Genomic DNA, 19,894 nt, shown 5'->3' on the forward strand with positions numbered 1-19,894 from the left:
CATCTGTGGAAGCAATTGAGTGAACACAGACCAGCATCCCTGAAGCATAGCAAAAAACATTCCTTCAACATACTGTTGGGTCATGTACAGTATATTACAATTACATGGTTGCTAATTTTTGTATTTGAAAAATGATCTTTTTAGTTTTGGTGTATCCACAGGCCCATTTAGCATATATCAAAGGTCTGATTACATGCTAACTTGAAAACTGCAAGGTTGGTATAGGCTAAAAAAATAACTGTTATATGAGACCTAATGAAATTAATAATGAGAAATGGCAAATGAAGTTTAACATATAGCAAATCAAGCTGTTCCAAGGGCTAAAGGGGTGGGGGAACATACTTGCCATTAGTTTACTAAAAGGTTAATATACTTAATAAAGAAACCACTCAGTATATGTCCTTATATGCAGCCATGCAAAAAAATTTCCTAGTAACAGGGACAAACTTCTAGCTTATCATATTGCTTGAGAGCCGTGCTAACTATTAGTCCTGCATTTTTCTAACTGCAAATTTCTAATTTTTAGTGCATCTTTATCAAGAGTCTTAACCCTGACAGAATAAGAAAAAACTCTAGGAAAAAATCCATACTATATCAGATTACTAATTAATAATCTGTTTATTGATATGGTTAGAAAATGATGTGGTTTATATCCATTAAAATAAAAAAAAATATACATATTAACATGCTTTATACCACATGGATTGGAAAACAAACTAGGTTTTTATTAAGACTTATATCAGTTATAAGCAAAATTACAGCAGATAACTATTATCTAATAATATTTTGGGATTCTTCACAATTCCTATCAACAGACCTAAGTGGGACTGTAAGCTTAGAAAGAGAAACAAAAGTAATTAAAGAATAACTTATAATTACAATAAATAACAATGAAATTACATTACAATAAAATCCACAACAAAGTTTGACACATAACTTAAAACTATATTCTAAATCAAGGAATATTAATCATATGCACATTTTCAATGATACACATTAAGTGTAAACTTACACAATATGAACTGGGTTAAAAGTATAAGAGTGAATTAGTATATTCCTAAGAAAGAATATTAATTACATAATGATAAAGGGAAAATTAATCTTACATATTAAATAACAAGTTACATAAGACAAATAGGGATGAATGCATCACAAAAGGGAATAAAGTATATACCTCACATACAGGACATAACTGCTATATATTTAAAAGTTTAGAGTTGAAGTCTCATTACTGAGATATGTACTGTTTTCCCTCTTTTGTAATGCACTGATCTATATTTGTCTTGTATATGATCCTTAATATTTAAGAATAGCTTCACCTTTAATTCATAATGTAATTAGTATTTACTTCTTTCTTGGGAATATACTAATTCGCTGTTATATACATTTAACCATTTATATTGGGCAAGTTCCCACTTAATGTGTAAGAGAAGTGTATCAGTGAAAAATGAACATATAATTAATATTCCTTGATTTGAATAACAGTTTTGTTTAAGGCTTGTGCCAGAAACTTAGTTGTAGATTTTATTGTAATGTAATTTCATTGTAATTTATTGTAATGTAATTTCATTGTAATTTATTGTAATGTAATTTCATTGTAATTTATTGTAATGTAATTTCATTGTAATTTATTGTAATGTAATTTCATTGTAATTTATTGTAACTGTAATCTACTCTTTAAATAATTTTTTGCTGAACCATTCCAAATTTTATTAAACTTGAATCAACATAAACTCAGCAATTATTATTTCTGTTTTCTATATAATTTGTATAGAAAAATGCAATTCATAGATTAAGTGTAGTTTTAATGTAATACATTAGCTTTAGCCTCTGTGCATGCTTCACATGTATTATTAGGTAAGACTCATGAACATGATATCGCTTGTGAAGACTTAAAAAAAATAATTAAAAAATGAGAGAGAGAGAGAGAGTGAGAGAGTGAGAGTAATAATTATACAACTACAATTAAACTGAATCATTAAGAGTAGAGAAAATAAAAGTATAGTGTTTTATTAAGTATTCTATAAGGTTATAATAACAGTAATTAATTAATAACATAACTATATTTACTTTTTACTTCCATCAATAACAGAAAAAAAAAACATTTAATTTAAGAAAAAAATTGACTGCACCTGTAATATAATGCACTACATAGACTAACTTGTTTAGCTTATAGCTCCACTCGGGTCTGATAACAGGATCTAAAAATAATTCTGAAATGTTACAAGGTAATCATTTAGCATTGAAATTGTGTTTGTAATTGACATAAGTATCAATAAAAGCCTATTTTGTATTTCCAATCCAGACAGTGTAATGTCTCTTCAAATATATATACACATATACATATATTTTTTTAAAAAGTGGATCTGTTTATTATTAATCACCAGTTATGGCCAAGTGGCTAGCATGCTGACAGAGAATTCTGCAGTCATTTTACCACAAATGTTACCTGGGAATATGTAAACTATTTTTTCTTGAAAATACTGAAAGAACCTTCTTTTGTGCCATATCACTGCCCCCACTTTATAAAATGAAAATTTATTTGTCATTCACAAAAGTGACAGCTGTAGAAAATTTAATGTAAAAAAGGTAATTAAAAAAGCAGAAGCATAGAGGTTATATGGTGCCCAAGGCTAAGAAATGTATTCACACCCTTTAAGTAAATTATTTAAATACAAAAATAAAATAATAATAATTATTATTATTGTTGTTTTATTTACAAAATAACACATTAAAAATGTAAAACAATGTCACACAATGAAAGATGAAATTAATTTTCCCTGGCCTTTAATGCCATAAATTGGTCATAATGTCACTAAAATAAATATTCTGCAAAAGTTTCTTTTTCTACACTTAATAGGGTCAGATCATTATGTCAGTCTTTTTCCACCAACATTCTAAGGTAGATGAGAATTAATTTTAATCCACGGTACCATGTGGCAAATGTCCCCTACTGCCCCCATTGCTACACCACTGTGAAAAAGTAATAGTTATTAAAATTAAACTTGACTATACTGTAGATTTTAACATTATTATTCTTACCTTTAAGTATGAACGAACAGATAACCAAGTCTTGATATTCCGAACTTTGTTTAGACGAAAGTGAGGCAGGTCAGATCTACGAGCTCGTCGGGATGATGTTAAATGACAAAAGTGTTTGGCATATAAGAAACGCTAAAATGCAAGTAAACATATTTAATGAAAGAAAAATAAATACAAACAACATGACAGAGTTTCTTGAAAGGGGTGTACACAGAATAAAGAACATAAATCATATTGCAGCTTATCAGTTCTGATCAGAATAAAAAGTATTAAAGTACAAGAAAAATTTTTATCCATAACAATAATAATAAACATTATATGTAAGTATATTTTAATGATAAAAAAAAACCCAGAAATATGGTTAAAAAACTGCAATAGAAATAAAAAAAGACATAATGAACTTAAATCAACAGCACAAACCATAAAAAGTAATTTACTTTTGGCTCTTATTCTTATTATAGCTTTCACAAAAAATTTAAATAAATTATTTACCTCTATTTTTCACAAGGTACTATACTTATTACAGCTTTCACAAAAAAATAAAATAAAATAAAAAATTAAACAAATTATTTACTCTTTATTTTTCTCAAGGTACTACACTAAAAACCAACACTTGTTAAATATTACAAAAAAAATTTGAATTTTAGTGCTATAAGAACTACCACACACCCTATTATGCATAATTGAAAATGAATGGATACCCTAATGTTATAAACATTGGAATGAAAGGAATGTGATACAAATTAAAAGTGAGATGCCAAAAGACAAGTTTGTTTATTTAGCTTACAAATAAAAAAAAATTTAAAAGAATGTGTATTATTTATACTATTGTCAAACAAGGCATTTAGGATTACTGTTTTTATTTTTTTATTATTTTAATTATTTTTTATAATTATTTATTATAATTATTAATCAATACATGCACCAAAAATAAATAAATAAATAAAAGTTGTGATTTTGGCAGTCCTTGTGATTATAAAACATGAAAATTTAAGTCCTTTAAACTTTAACAAGGTTTAAAGTTTAATGAAAGAAAAATAAATAGTGCTAGCTGCTGTATGTACAAAATTTTTAATTTTTACAAATTTTCAAAATTCTTTAAAAAAACTACACAGAACTCGCCTATAGCATAAAACTGACTCCTGCAAGTCCACACGTGTTCACAGATCTAATTTACAAAAGAATTAAACAATAAGATATCCAATTTTCACAAAATTTAGGAAACAGGTGACAATACAGTGGAATAATTTCAGGTAAAATTATTTTCCTGTAATAAAACATGGTGGCTATAATGGCAGCCAGAAATGCAGTGCTTCATCAACCAATCCATTGCATGGATCATAAAGTATCCATGCAATGGATTGTAGCTTCCCATTATTACATTCTGCCAAATGCAGTGTTTACATAAGTAAACATTGCATCAGGTAGAACATATGTGCATTTGGCAGTACATCAAACAGCATTGTGTAAACTATGTATTTAGGTACAAAAAGATAGCCTTTTTGCATTTTCAGTCTAATGCTTCAGAACATAGACCTAATTTATACACTTTTGCAAACCCCTATTACTACACCATTTATATTAGTTGCTCTCCTAAAAGAATAGTGCTAGCTGCTTTAAGGCTATGCTGTTGGAAGCTGGAAAAGAGGGCATTTTATGCTTAGATTTAATTTTTGATTGTAAATATGAGTGTGGCAATAAAGCTCCTGGATTGTTGTTGTTGTGGTCACATTTGATGAGTTTGAAAATAAACAGAAGTGGTATGTTGGTGGTACATAGCATTAGTAGAGGCATATGATGCAAAAAAGCAAGCTTATGCAGCATCACCCAAAATAAAAAATTCTCCCATTTCACCCCTTGGTTCGTTCGAAATACCTGCCCAGCTGAGCCTTAAATTTATTTAGGCTATCAACTTCCACAACAAGGGATAGAAGTCTGTTCCACCAACCAACTACCCGCTGGCTAAAGGCAAATTTCCGCACATCTATCCTACATCTGTCTTTCCTCAATTTGAATTTATGCCCTCTCAGGTGATTATTCTGAGCAAGAGGAAGAATCCCATCGGCATTGAGCATGCTCAAACCATTCAAGGCTTTATACACCTCTACCAGATCACCTCGCTGGTGCCTAGTCTCCAGACATTGTAATTTGCAAAACTTAAGCCTTTCTTTGTCAAAGCAATCCTTTGTTCCATTCACTAATCTCGTTGCACTTCTCTGTACTCGTTCCAGCAGTTCTACATCCTTCTTGAAATGAGGCCTCCAGACCTGTATACAGTACGCAAGGTGTGGCTTGACCATTGCCTTATACAAGGGAATAATCACCTCCTTATCCCTGCTAGAAAAATTACTGTATATCATTGACAAGACACCATGAGCTACTCTTGCAGACTGTCTGAACTGCTCAGAGAACTTCATATCTGCCTGCACAATTACCCCCAGGTCCTTTTCATTCTCTACCACTGTCAGTGTAGTACCACAAAGTTGATATGTTGCTCTGGGGTTACTGTTTCCCATATATGGTACTTTACATTTGTCAATTTTAAACTTCATTTGCCACCTCTCCGCCCATCTGCTCAACCTTTCCAGATCCTGTTGCAGCAGCATAGCATCAGTAGTGTCCTTAACAACCCTTCCAACTTTGCATCATCTGCAAACTTGGACATTAAGCTTGATATACCATCATCAATATCATTTATAAATACAGAAAACAATAATGGACCCAACACTGAACCCTGAAGGACTCCACTAATAACATTAGTCCATGAAGAGCAGTGTCCATTGATTACTACTCTCTTGTCTTCTCCCCCCTCAACTATCCCTTTATCCATAGCAGCAATTTGCCTCCAATGCCACACTGCTCCAATTTGTGCAGCAGTCTTTCATGTGCAACAGTATCCAAAGCCTTTCTAAGATCCAATTATATAATATCAAAGTTATTCCCTGCATCCAGTTCTTTTGTGACTGCATCATAATATCCAATCAAATTGGTCAGGCAAGACTTTCCCTTAACAAAACCATGCTGTGTCCGTGCTATAACTCAAGTCTTGTCTATATAATCCTGCAGTGCTTCTTTAACCAGTGCCTCCATTAATTTTCCTGGAACAGAAGTTAAACTCACAGGTCTATAATTACTTGTGTCAGCCTTTGATCCTCCTTTGTGAATTGGGGTCATATTTGCAAATCTCCAGTCTATGGGTACCTCCCCTGAGTCCAAAGAAGCTCTCATAATTATGGCTAAGGGTTTGCTTACTTCCTTTGTTGCCTCCTTTAATATAACTGGATAGATCCCATCCATCCCGGGTGCATTTTTTATGTTTATCTTCAACAATTTCTCCTCCACTTTCCTCTCAGTTATTACAAAATTATCTAGCTCACTGCCAGAGTTTACTTCACCTCTGGCATTCCCCTTCCTGAATAACTCCTCATGTGTGAATGTAGATGCAAAATACTCGTTTAGTTTGTTAGCCACCTGAGCAGGATCCTCAACTGTTGAACCATCAATATCCAGTGGACCAATCTGATTCATCCCTTTCCTTTTACAGTTTACATAGGTAAAGAACTCTTTTCTGTTTTTCTTTGCATCCTTTGCCAAGGATTTCTCATAATCTGCCTTTGCCTGCCTAATCTCCTTCATGACTTAGTTACAGTCCAACTTATATCTATCATCAGCTTCCATGTCATCATTAATTTATATGTATCCCATGCATTTTTCTTCTCTGCCATATGTCTAATTAGTTCAACTGACATCCATTTAGGCCTAAATCTTGACCAATATTTCTTAGTTGGTATGTAAAGCCTAGTAGCTTCCAAGATTAATTCTTTGAATACTTCCTATTTTGAATTTGATGTTGGTAACATCATCAGTTGGTTCCACCGTATAGAATTTAAATACTGTCTCAGACCACCGTAGTCACCTTTCTGAAAGCAAAAACCCTTCCCTTTACCCTTGATGGTAGTTACCTCTTTGAGTAAATTCCACTGCAGCACACTGTGATCATTGCCACCTAGTGGTTCCTTTATCTGCAGATTCTTGATGCATGAAGAATCACTACTGATAATCAGATCAAGAGTATTCTCCCTCTAGTTGCCTCCCAAACATGCTGATGTAGAAAACAATCATCCAATAAATCTACAAAAGCCTTGCTAGTGTGTGAGTGACCAGCCCCCAAATTCCAGTCAATATCTGGGAAATTAAAATCCCCCATTATAAGATTCTCTGATTTACTGGCCCACTCTATTTCCCTGTACAATTTCTTATTATACTCATCAGCCTCATTAGGCCTATAGCACACTCCTACTCTCAATTTTGATCTTCCAATGCTTATGTCACACCAAACTCACTCGACACTGCACTGTCCAGCAATGTCGACTGGCTTCACTTCCTTGGATTTTATGTTTCTTAACTAATAGCATAACCCCTCCTCCCTTCCTATTCTGTCTATCCTTTCTGTACACATTGTACTCCCCAAATTCCAGTTCTACATTCCTTACGTCTGTGTGACACCACGTCTCTGATATCCCAACAATATCTGCCTTTGATGTTTTGAGCAATACCTCAAATTCATCAAATTTATTTACCAAACTCCTAGCATTGGTGTACACGCAAGTATACATGCACCTGTTCCTATAGACTGTCATATGCTGACAGGTAATAAGTTACAACTAATTTCATTAGTAGCATTAACATTCCATGTCATGATTTTGTAATGGAGAAACGAATGAATATTGAATTTTGCTTAAACTTGGGAAAATCTACAACAGAAATGTATGAAATGTTAAAAACTGTTTATGGCGAATCAACTTTAAGTCATACCAGTGTGTTTGAATGGTACAAGCAGTTCAAAGACAGACATGAGGATATTTGCGATAAGTGATGACTAAGAAGTGGGTGTCCATCAACCTCTTGAAATTATTATTATTAGCTATATGGTGCAAGGAAGCCTGAGGCTTATGCTGCACCAGACAAAAAAAGATATTTCTGGATGACCCTGAGAGAGAGAGAGAGAGAGAGAGAGAGTCAGAAATAGAAGAGAATCATCAAGAAAGAGAAGAATGATGATATCCAGCTCAGGACCCTGGGTGTGCCAAGCCCATACTCAAAAGATATGAACCCCTGGAGTCACAAATGTTTTGGAAATTGTGGCAAGAGGTCGTTGTTTGACCCTCAGGATGATGGGTGATGAGTTGGATATGAATAAGGAGATGATCTGTCAAATTCTGCATGAATATCTAGAGAAAAAATACGATATGTGTAAAATTTGTGAGACAGCCTCATGGATGAGCAGAAACAACAAAAGGTGTCATCATGCAAAGACTTCATCCAGACTTGTCAAAGACAATCCTAATTTCCGATTGTACTGTCATTGGAGAAAAGTGTTGCATGTTTCAGTACTGATGCTTCACCTCTGAGGCATCAGGGCATGCAGAGCAAAATCATCATCAAGGCCCAAAATGTTTCATTTACAAAAGGTCCAGAATCAAGGCGATGCTGATCATGTTTTTGACAAACAGGGTGTGAATCACAAGGAAGCTGTATCTAAAGAAAAGAGAGTCAATGCTGCATTCTACACACAAGTGCTTCAAACACTATTGAAGCACTTACCAGGTGAGGCTGCAATTTCAAGAGAAAGGCAGCTGGTTCTTATTGCAAAACAATGCCCCAGCCCATTCTGCACTTGTTGTGAAGGCATTTCTGATGAAAAATTGTATCGTACAAATCAACCATCTATCCTACTTTCCCAATCCAGCACCAGTAGACTTTTTCCTCTTTACTAAGATGGAAACTGCCCTCAAAGGAAATTGATTTCAGGATGTTGAGGACATAATGAAAAACCTAACTGCCAAACTGAACATCATCTCTTTGGATGCATTCACTAACTCTTTTCAGAAACTTTTATAATGATGTAATAAGTGTATTCATTCAGGTAATGATTACTTTGAATAAAAATAAAACCATTTTTGAGCTCCTTCGCTTTGTTCTTTTTATTTCACTAGTCTATGAACTTTACTGCCACATCTCATATTTACTTAAATCCATTCCTCTTTACCAAATAAATGAGCATGTCAATGAATAGGCAAAAAGTGCATAAATTGAAAATTAATTCTGACAGCTCATTTGGTAGTCTAATAAACTAAGGTCAGCGAGTACGAAAACACACACACACACACACACACACACACACACACACCACACACACACACACACACACACACACACACACACACACACACACACAAAATCATAAATCTAAAATTTTTAGACTGAGAAATTTAAAATGAATAACAGTAAATAACAATAATAAAAGTAATTTTTAATAATCCCAATCTAGGTACATCAAAAGGAACATCAAAGTATATCAAAAAAGTATATCAGTATATCAAAAGGAACATCACAGAACAGAGGTCAGTGGAGCCTTTAAATATGAAAAAAGGTATAAACAAAGTGAAATTAATAATTTCAATGATTTATAACTGAGTTTTTAGAATGCACAATTCACAGTTTTACATAAACACATTTTTCTTAATGTGAATCTGTCTGTATTTTGCTGTATTACATTAAGATCAAGGATAAATATCCAAGAAAAAAAATTCTCCAGACCAAATACCAATGCTACTAGCCTGCACTAACTGTGCCATGCATGTGGGAACCACTGCCTCTGTTGTCACCACACATACTGTTCCATCACTGTGATATGAAAGGGAATGCAATTCATCCAACTAACATCCTTCAGTTATCCACTTTCCAACTGCAGTGTTCACAGTACCAACTGAAACACAAATATGTATGTGATGTGCAGTCAGGAGGGAATGAAAAGTTCAGTACTGCTGTAAAAGTGCTCTTGACTGTCCTGTAGGACCGTGTGGGCTTCCTCTGAACATCTTGTTGGTCTGCCTGAGCCACTGCATCTCTGACTCTATTCATCCCCCATCAGTTTTTTCATCACAGATTTTGTGCAAGCTAGTTGTTCTGCCCTTTGTCTGTCACTCCAGGCACACTTATACAACAGCAAGTCAGAAACAGCCCACTAGATGTGCTGTTTTGGAGATGGACACATTCTGCACCATGCTTGTTGAAAGTCTTCATTCATACCCAGCTTTTATTCATTCCACTTGCTCCCACTAGGATATGTGGCCCTATTTCAATGTCCTTTCAGTGCATAATTTTGGTTATATGTTATCGAAATTCACACAGCATTCATATATTCGATGAAAAATAAATAACTGGAAAAAATATACATATAACAACAACAAAAAAAAAATCCTTATTTTGAATGAAACAAATTATTGTCAAAGTAAGGATTTTTTTTTTATTTTATTATTTATCTGTTTTCCAAAGGCTTTATGGCTGTCACCACTACAAGTTCTGTTAAACCAATTATTAGATTTAAGTAGATAGTTTAAGGGTATTAAGGTAAAAACTAAAATTAAGATTTTAATAATATGTCAAGTTTGATATTAGTTATCCAATTCAGCATCAGTAATATAATAAAAATATTACCATAATCTTCCATAGTTTTTAACAGTTTAATGGAAAAACTCATTCACTGAATGAATGCAAGTGGATATTTACTGGAAGGCATTAGCAAAATAAATAAAAGAAAAATCAGACTAAAAGATTATGTTAAATTTAAAAAAGCAAAAAAGAAAAACCTTACCATTTTAAAGGTATTTTCAGCAACTGATAGTAAGAAGAAATAACCTGCACTCAGCACAAATCTTCCAAGAACAACAATTAATACTGATAGTTTAACCCTAAGCATGGAAAAAAGAGAAAGAGCCTGTAAAATTATTTATTTTATATTAATTATCACATTGTATTTTTTTTACATTTTAGTCTTGTTAGTATGATTCAGCAGTATCATTAGGCCCTGCTTTTTTTGTATATATTTTATTTATACATAATTCTTTTTTTTTTAATTGTTATTGTAAATTTGTAAAGTTTTTTAAGTCTTATATTTCTGTTTATATTCCTGCACAATCAAAATAAGTCACAAAAGTTCACATGTGCTACTGCATCATGTGAACTCCTATGTTTGGCCTAATGGTATAAAGCTCTTCATAATAAAATAATGCATCAAAAATATTAACTTAACCCACTGGTGGTTGCATGAGCTACCCAATAAGTTGCCCTTTTAAATTCTCTAAGAGAACATGACGTTCTCTAAGCAGTGCAGCAGACTACTACAATAGCTCACAGGGTTCTGTCACATATATAGGAATTATCCTGTTACATAAGGAAATAGTTATGTTGCATCTTGAATGCCGCATACAGGTTTGGAAGTCTCATTTTATGATATAGATCTGTTGGAATGAGTGCAGCAAACAGGTATAATGCTAGTCAGGGACACAAAAGAATATTTTTAACAAGAAAGACTTCAGTTCAGTAAATTGCTGCATCTGGAAACTAGGCATCTGTGAGGGGACTTGACTGATGTATTTAAGGCTTCAATTGGATTGAGTAAATTAAATGTTGATGGCATTCTTAACCCAGCAGGGGTGGCAGGTCATCTGGCAGGTGACCCTTGAAAATAATGTTCCTGTGTTAAGTGTTAATCAATGAATAAAATTTCTGAAATTTTTTTCTATCTTCCTAGACATAGTCAAACTTATACAGCAATAGGTTTTGAAGTGAAGATTTCTTTAGTTTTTGCACAGATGTTGCATGTGAGAACCTGTCTGGTGAGCTGCACCATCTTTGTAACAATTTGGCTTTTTGCTTGAAGTGCGGTACCAAAAAAGTGCTGATACCATGTCTGTTTATAGAGTCAGATTAATCTATATGTTTTTCTTCTTCCCCCTTAGTTGTTTTTGAAAGATTTCTCATTATATGAAACATTAAAGATGGGAAAATAAAACCTAATATTCTATCAAGGTAGTAGACTACTACACTGTAGGAAGCAAAATATGCAGTTTCATACATCACATGCTGTGAAGTGCACTAAATTTGAAATAAATCTGAAAATGGAAGTAAGTAATAGCATCTAATATGTAAAATATAAAACATATACTTTTAGAATTTTTTAATAATATTTATATACATAATAAGCAGAAATACATGTGCGTGTTGAAATTTGGCACAATTAAACTGGATATTAAATTGCCTTTTAAACTGGATAATGGAAGAGACTAAGAGAATGAATTTCTATTTTATGTCTAAATCATTGTTTTTACAATTATCAGCAAAGTTCATATTTGTTGTTGTTTTTTTTTTTATATAAGTATAATATACATAGCATGTTTTAAAATTTTTAGTTATTTATTAAAACTTTAAGTAAGTACCACAATAATCCATTAAGAAAAGATGAAATATTGACATTGTTTAAGCACAATTCAAAAACCAAAACATTTTCCAGAAAATATTAAAAAGAAGGTTGGACACCTGAGAGGTGATCTGCCACCATTTTTGCTACACTTTGGGGTGCCACCACCACCACCAGGTTAATCTTTTTCAGATCACATACACAGAGGAACACAAATTTATACTGGAGGATGATGGTTGTATAATGGATGTGCAGAAATTTGCTTTCAGCCAGCAAATAAGATCGTTGGAATTCACTTCCACTGGCATTATGAAAATTGGTAGTTTTAATAAGATCTCGAGAGTGAGCTCAGGAGTGATTCCATTGGATTGGAAAAGTGCCAATGTATCTCCAATACATAAGGGAGGTTCTAAGAGTGAAGTGGGAAATTACGGTTAATTTAACTTCAGTAGTAGGGGAAAATCATGGGATGATGGTTGTATAATGGATGTGCAGAAATTTGCTTTCAGCCAGCAAATAAGATCGTTGGAATTCACTTCCACTGGCATTATGAAAATTGGTAGTTTTAATAAGATCTCGAGAGTGAGCTCAGAAGTGATTCCATTGGATTGGAAAAGTGCCAATGTATCTCCAATACATAAGGGAGGTTCTAAGAGCGAAGTGGGAAATTACGGTTAATTTAACTTCAGTAGTAGGGGAAAATCATGGAGACAATGATCAAGGGTGAAATTCAGGATCATTTAGATAGAAATGGAATTCTGAAGGATACTCAGCATGGTTTTGTAAAGGGAAAATCATGTTTAACTAATCTGGTTATCCATTTCAACAGAGTCACTCAAGAGCTGGACTTAGGGAATAATTTCGACATTGTTTATTTGGATTTCAGCAAAGCATTTGAATCAGTCCCACATGAGCGGTTACTTCATAAGCTGGAACAAGTTGGAATCGCAAGGAAAATCCTTAGATTGATAGCTGGACGGCTTCAGGGCAGGAGGCAGAGGGTTGTGATAAATGGTTATTCCTCAGATCGTGTGGATGTAAGAAGTGGGGTTTCCCAAGGATCAGTATTAGGACCACTGTTGTTTTTGATTTCATAAATGACATCAATGAAAGGATAGAGGGCATGATGTCTAAATTTGCAGATGATCTAAAGATTGGTAGAGTAATTAATGATCACTGCCAACCAGAGCTTCTTCACAGTGGCCTAGATAGACTTCAGGAATGGTCAGAAAAATGGCAGCTATGCTTTAATCCAGCAAAGTGTAAGGTATTGCATCTGAGGAACAGTAACCCCAAAATAACTTATACGTTTGGCAGAGTTGAACTAAAGCCAGTAGTGGAGGAAAGGGACTCAGGTATTATGATATGGTCAGACATGAAGTTCTCCGAGCAGCGTAGACTGGTTGTAAGGAAGGCCCATGGTGTCCTATCGATGATTTATCGAACAATTGCAGGTAGAGATAAGGACGTCATAATCCCATTATATAAGGCTATTGTTAGTAAAATAATAAGAGGAGTTTACCTCAATATAGTGCGTAGAACACTTCCGTATGATACCCTCCAGAAATTAAAACGGAAAAAACGAAAAAATCGACAACTTACCGGTACATTAGAGTAAAATATAAATAATTAAATAAACAATTTAACACAATTCAAATCAATTTAAAACAATTAAAAATCAAATTAACGCAATTAAAAGAATCTAATGAAAATATTCAAAACGATTTTTCTTCCTGAAGCTGACAATGCTTTTCGACCGTATGTCGTGATCACAGGAATGAAAATTACCGAATCGGGTTCAACCTGATACTTAAATAGAGATTATTTGTCTTCGCGCATGCTCGTAAAGGTCCACGCATCGGAGATCAAATATGGCCGCCGAACATTAACCGAATTCTCGTGTAATTTAATTTCAACGGTTTCTGCAATTAATAGTCGCGTATAATTACGTTGAACGTTAAGTATTTTGGCCTCGTTAAATAAAAAAGTATGTTTTTTGTTAATGGCACGAAAGGCTAATTCTGATGCTGCTGAACGAGAAGCACGAACTGAGGCTTCATGTTGATTTACACGAATATTAAGAGAAAATTGGGTCGAACCCTGATAAGACGAGTCGCAATCACCGCAAGAAATATTGTATACCAGATCATTAATTTGTGTTGCGAACGCTGTTCACAACACAAATTAATGATTAATTAATATTCCTGGACTCAGAAATACAAATATTAACTAGCAGATTCTTAAACAGGGGTTATTCCATTACCACAATAAACCAAATTAGGGTACAAGCTAAGGATAGGATACAAAATACTACACCAATCAACAATAGTAATATCAAAAAATACTTTATTTCTGTCCCATATGTTGAACAGTGGCACAAACAGCTTAACAGATTCTTTAAAGATACCGAATTTAAAATTGTAGCTAGGCCAATATAGAAGTTACACACTATACTGAACAATCGCTCCGTTCTTTCAGCGTTCGCAACACAAATTAATGATCTGGTATACAACATTTCTTGCGGTGATTGCGACTCGTCTTATCATGGTTCGACCCAATTTTCTCTTAATATTTGTGTAAATCAACATGAAGCCTCAGTTCGTGCTTCTCGTTCAGCAGCATCAGAATTAGCCTTTCGTGCCATTAACAAAAAACATACTTTTTTATTTAACGAGGCCAAAATACTTAACATTCAACGTAATTATACGCGACTATTAATTGCAGAAACTGTTGAAATTAAATTACACGAGAATTCGGTTAATGTTCGGCGGCCATATTTGATCTCCGATGCGTGGACCTTTACGAGCATGCGCGAAGACAAATAATCTCTATTTAAGTATCAGGTTGAACCCGATTCGGTAATTTTCATTCCTGTGATCACGACATACGGTCGAAAAGCATTGTCAGCTTCAGGAAGAAAAATCGTTTTGAATATTTTCATTAGATTCTTTTAATTGCGTTAATTTGATTTTTAATTGTTTTAAATTGATTTGAATTGTGTTGAATTGTGTCAATTTTTTCGTTTTTTCCGTTTTAATTTCTGGAGGGTATCATACGGAAGTGTTCTACGCACTATATTGAGGTAAACTCCTCTTATTATTTTACTAATATTATTATCAACGTAGAACATATTGAGTAGTACAGCTCTGATTCATACTATCTAATAAGGCTATTGTTAGAGGCCTCCGTAGCCGAGTGGGCAGGAGCGGGAGTGCAGTAGCACACGCTCTTTGAGTAGACCGGGGTTCAAGCCCCTGACTGCTGAATACGGTCGATCTGCCAACCCGCACTGGTCCAGCGTGGCAGATTATGGTCCATTTCCCTCAACATGAATTGTTGAGGAGGCTTCCATCCTGCAGTGGGTTGATAATGGCTGCACTTTACTTTTTTTTTTTTTTTTAGACCACACCTGGAATACTGTCTTCAAGTATGGAGACCGCACCTAAAGAAAGACATTGTGCTTCTTGAAAGGGTCCAAAGACGGGTAACTTGCCAGGCGAGATCAGCAAAAGGGTGTGCATATGAGGAAAGACTTCGAATATGTAGGCTGCAGAGCTTGGAAACTTGGAAACACCTCAATCAAGTCTTCTCTAACGCACCTTAGAGGAGACTTGATTAAGGTGTTTGAGGCTCTGAGAAGCATAGGAAAAATGTATAAGCATGAAATTTTCACGGTTATAAATGATTCTGGAACAAGGGGCCATAATTTCAAGTTACAGGTGGAGATGTTTAGACTGGATTGCAGGAAGTTTTATTTTAGCTAGAGAGTTATAAATTACTGGAATAAGTTATCTACATGGGTGGTAGAGGCTGACAGTTTGGAGAAATTCAAAGGTTAGCTGAATTACCTACGGGAGGAGGGAAATGCTTAGTTGTCTATTTCCTTTTCTTTTATTATTATTTTATTTATTTTTTGTTATTTTATTTTATTATTATTTTTTTTTGGCTGGTGCATCATAAGCCATAGGCTTCCTTGCACCATGTGGCCATTGCTAATACTAATAAACATAAAAAAGGATTGGGCAAATTGTCAGAACAAAAACAAAATACTGCTTTCTTACATCATTTTGGCACTAATAATAATAATATTAAATTTCACCATGCAATCAACCTCAAGTAATCAGAAGGGCAGCAATTCCAGTGACTTACATGTTAATCAAATGTAAACTTCCCGAGGTCCACTCTATTAATCTTTTCCACAGTTTGTATTTATCCTCCTAGTCTTTATTTTGTGTCCCATTTCAATATAAATCTCCATCATCAATCAATTTGTACTTCTCCCCAGTATATTTCTGATATCGGGGACTCTCTAAAATCCACTATCAAAAGGATACTGGGGGCTCCCCAGTAACAAAAGTTTAGATGGAATAGGAACAAGCAAATCTGCCAAGGACAAAAGTTGATTTCATAGAGAAATTATTCTAAAGGCACAAAAGGTAAGTTGCACAGCTTAATATTAATGATACTAAGAGTACAAGATCTGCAGACTTACTTAACAAGTATAGGGCAATGTTGTAAAAAAAGAATGAGCTAGGATTAAATTTGGAAGTGTCTGAAATTCTGCCCAGACATAATGATAGCAGGGATATCAGAGCCACTAATCAACTTGGTTCAGGAGAGACTGTGTAAAGCTCATAAGGCAGAATTTTTCTTAGGAAAATCTGTGCTTGCTAACAGGAGAGACTTTTTACAAGGATTGGATATACTTAAACAGAAGGGTCGCAAGGATATTTGCTGATGTCATCGAGGCAGTGTTTGATGCGGGAAAAAAAACTGCTAACTTGTGGGGATACACAAACTAATAGATTAATAACAGCTGCAAACTGAGGTGAAAGTAATTTTGAAATCTGGAAAGCAATGCATTGGAAGTTACAAGGTGTACTGGAAGTTCTCATGGAACAAGCAAATACACAGGCTTGTTAAGATGACTAAGAACAAAGATGCACATATACTTTCTTGTATAACAATGTTAGAAGTATAGTAAACAAATCTTATGAATTTGAAGTATTGTTTAAGTCATCAAAGGTAGACACTGTAGGGATAATGGAAAAATGATAGCATTCAGACATGATGGAAAGGATGGAGAATTATGCTTTAGGTTAAAAAGAACATAAAATCTAAAGTATAGTACCCAATTGTGGGTGGCAGTCAAATGATGACTTATTTTTGTGTGACATACGCATTGGGAAAACAAAAATGAGAGTAGACGTATAAATAGAGTAGGCCAGCAAATCAAAATGACTTTTAATGGAGGATTTTAACTTCCCAGATATTGACTGAACTTGTCAATTGGTCACTCACATGGTAGCAGAACTTTCAGGCCTTACTGGATGACTGTTTTTAAAGTAGCATGTTAGAGAGACAACAAGAGAAAGCGATACTCTTGATTTGATTATCAGTAGTGACTCTTCATGCATTAAGAATCTCTAGATAAAGGAATCAATAGGGCAGCAACCATAATATATTTATATGGGATCTACTTAAAAGATATAACTACTGTCAATGGTAACTGAAAGGAAAGTGGAAGAGAAACTGTTGAAGTTAAACATTAAAAAAAAAGCACCTGGGGTGGATGGAATTTACCCAATTATATTAAGGGAGGCAGCAAAGTGGGTAAGCAAACCAATATGATCCATAATTATGAGAGCATCTTTGGATTCAGGGGAGGTTCCTGTGGACTAGAGATGTGTGAATGTATCCCCAATTCACAAAGGAGGGTCAAAGGGTGACATGAATAATTATAGACCTGTTAGTTAAACTTCTGTTCCAAGGAAAATAAACAGGAGAGCAGTTATACTTCAATCACAACATGGATTTGTTAAGGGAAGATCTTGTCTAATCAATCTGAATAGATATTATGTTGGAGTGACAAAGGAACTGGATGCAAAAAATAATTTTGATTCATATACTTGCATTTCAGGAAAGCTTTTGATACTGCTGCCCATAAAAGACTGCTATGGATAAAGGCATGGTTAAGTGGAAGAAGACAGAGAGCTGTTATCAATGGACACTGCTCTTTGTGGCCTAATGTTATTGGCAGATTTCCACAGGGTTTGGTGCTGGGCCCACTGCTGTTTCCTGTATTTATTAATGATAGTGATGAGGGTATAATAGGCTTAATGTGCAAGTTTTCAGATAATACAAAGATTGGTAGGGTGGGTAATGACAGTAATGAAGGTATGATGCGGCAACAAGATCTAGAAAAATTATGCAAATTTGCTGAGAAATGGCAATTGCAAAGTACTGCATATGGGTAACAGTAATCCCAGAGTAACATATCAACTGTGTGGTATAATACACTCAGGGTAGTGGAAAATGAGAAAAGCCTGTGGATAATTGTGCAGTCAGATGGGAAGTTCTCTGAACAATGCAGACAGGCTGCCAGGACAGCTCATGGGGTTTTGTCAATGATATACAGGAATTTTGCTAGCAGGGATAAGGAGATGATTATCTCACTGTATCAAGTAATGGTCAGGCCACATCTTAAGTACTGCATACAAGGTTGGAGGCCTCATTTTAGGAAGATGTAGACTGCTGGAACGGGTACAGAGAAGGGAAACGAGATTGGTGAGGGGAGCAAAGGAGTACTCTTACCAAGAAAGGCTTTGAATGTCTTGAGCAAAAACAATGCAGATGAGATTCTTCCTCTTGCTCAGACTATACACATGAGGGGACATAAATTCAAATTGAGGAAGGATGGTTGCAGAATAGGTGTGTGGAAGTTTCCCTTCAGCCAACAGATGGTTGATTGCTGGAACAATCTATTGCCTGTTGTTGTGGAAGCGGATAGTTTGAATAAATTAAAGGAAGAATTAGACAACCTATTGGAGAGGATGGATAGGTGAAATGTGATTTTTTTTTTTTTTGATGCTGTATAAGCTTGTTTTCTTGTGTCAACTGCCACTATTAATACTAATACTAAAGTGAAAGGATTTTATTTCATAAAGCAACCACAATAGTTGTAGACAATTTTTAAATTCCCTTCAGTGAAAACAACTGATGTTACCACCTGCCAATTGTAAATGGTAAACATTCAGGGAAGTAATCATAGAAGATACCAAGCTTTTTTATATCAACTAAGAGATATTGCTCAAGGTTTAGACTTAAATGGATGTCAGATGAACCAATGAAACTAATGGCAGAGAAGAAAAATGTATGAAATGATTACAAACTGTTAGGAGACACAGAAACATACAGTAACTAAATGTCTGGAATCAAGTCATTAAGGGGGTTTGAAAAGCAAAGGCAGATTATGAGAAGTCTTTGCTAAGAATGAAAAGAAGAGTTGCAAAGAATTCTTTGCTTATGTTAACACTATGAATAGAAGGAAAGGGATGAACTACATTTTCCCACTAAATACAAGTGTTGTAACTATTGATCTTACTTGGGATGCTGACAATCTGAATAAATATTTTGCATCTATATTCACGGGCAAAGAAGTTTTTAGGAATGGGAATACTGAAGTATACCAAATTATAACTGAGAGCTAAATGATTTTGGTTGACATTAAAAATAAAAAATAAAAAAAAAATGCCAAGGATTGATGGAATCTATCCAATTATATTAAATGAAGTAGCAAGAGAGATAAGC

The 19,894-nt window shown here is 34.4% G+C and overlaps 1 protein-coding gene across 1 annotated transcript in view; it reads right to left on the minus strand.

Moving 5' to 3' along the window:
- Positions 1-19,894, minus strand: part of phtf (putative homeodomain transcription factor) — a 210,028-nt gene that overhangs the window by 51,773 nt on the left and 138,361 nt on the right. The window contains exons 13-14 of the mRNA XM_090385805.1: positions 10,700-10,796; positions 3,043-3,174 (exon numbers count right to left, since the gene is read on the minus strand). Of these exons, the coding sequence (XP_090241931.1) occupies positions 3,043-3,174; positions 10,700-10,796 (229 nt within the window). The remainder of the gene's footprint in view (positions 1-3,042; positions 3,175-10,699; positions 10,797-19,894) is intronic.

This window comes from Mastigoproctus giganteus, chromosome 12 (genome assembly GCF_048544385.1).
Source record: "Mastigoproctus giganteus isolate SK-2022 chromosome 12, ASM4854438v1, whole genome shotgun sequence".
NCBI lineage: Eukaryota > Metazoa > Arthropoda > Arachnida > Uropygi > Thelyphonidae > Mastigoproctus > Mastigoproctus giganteus.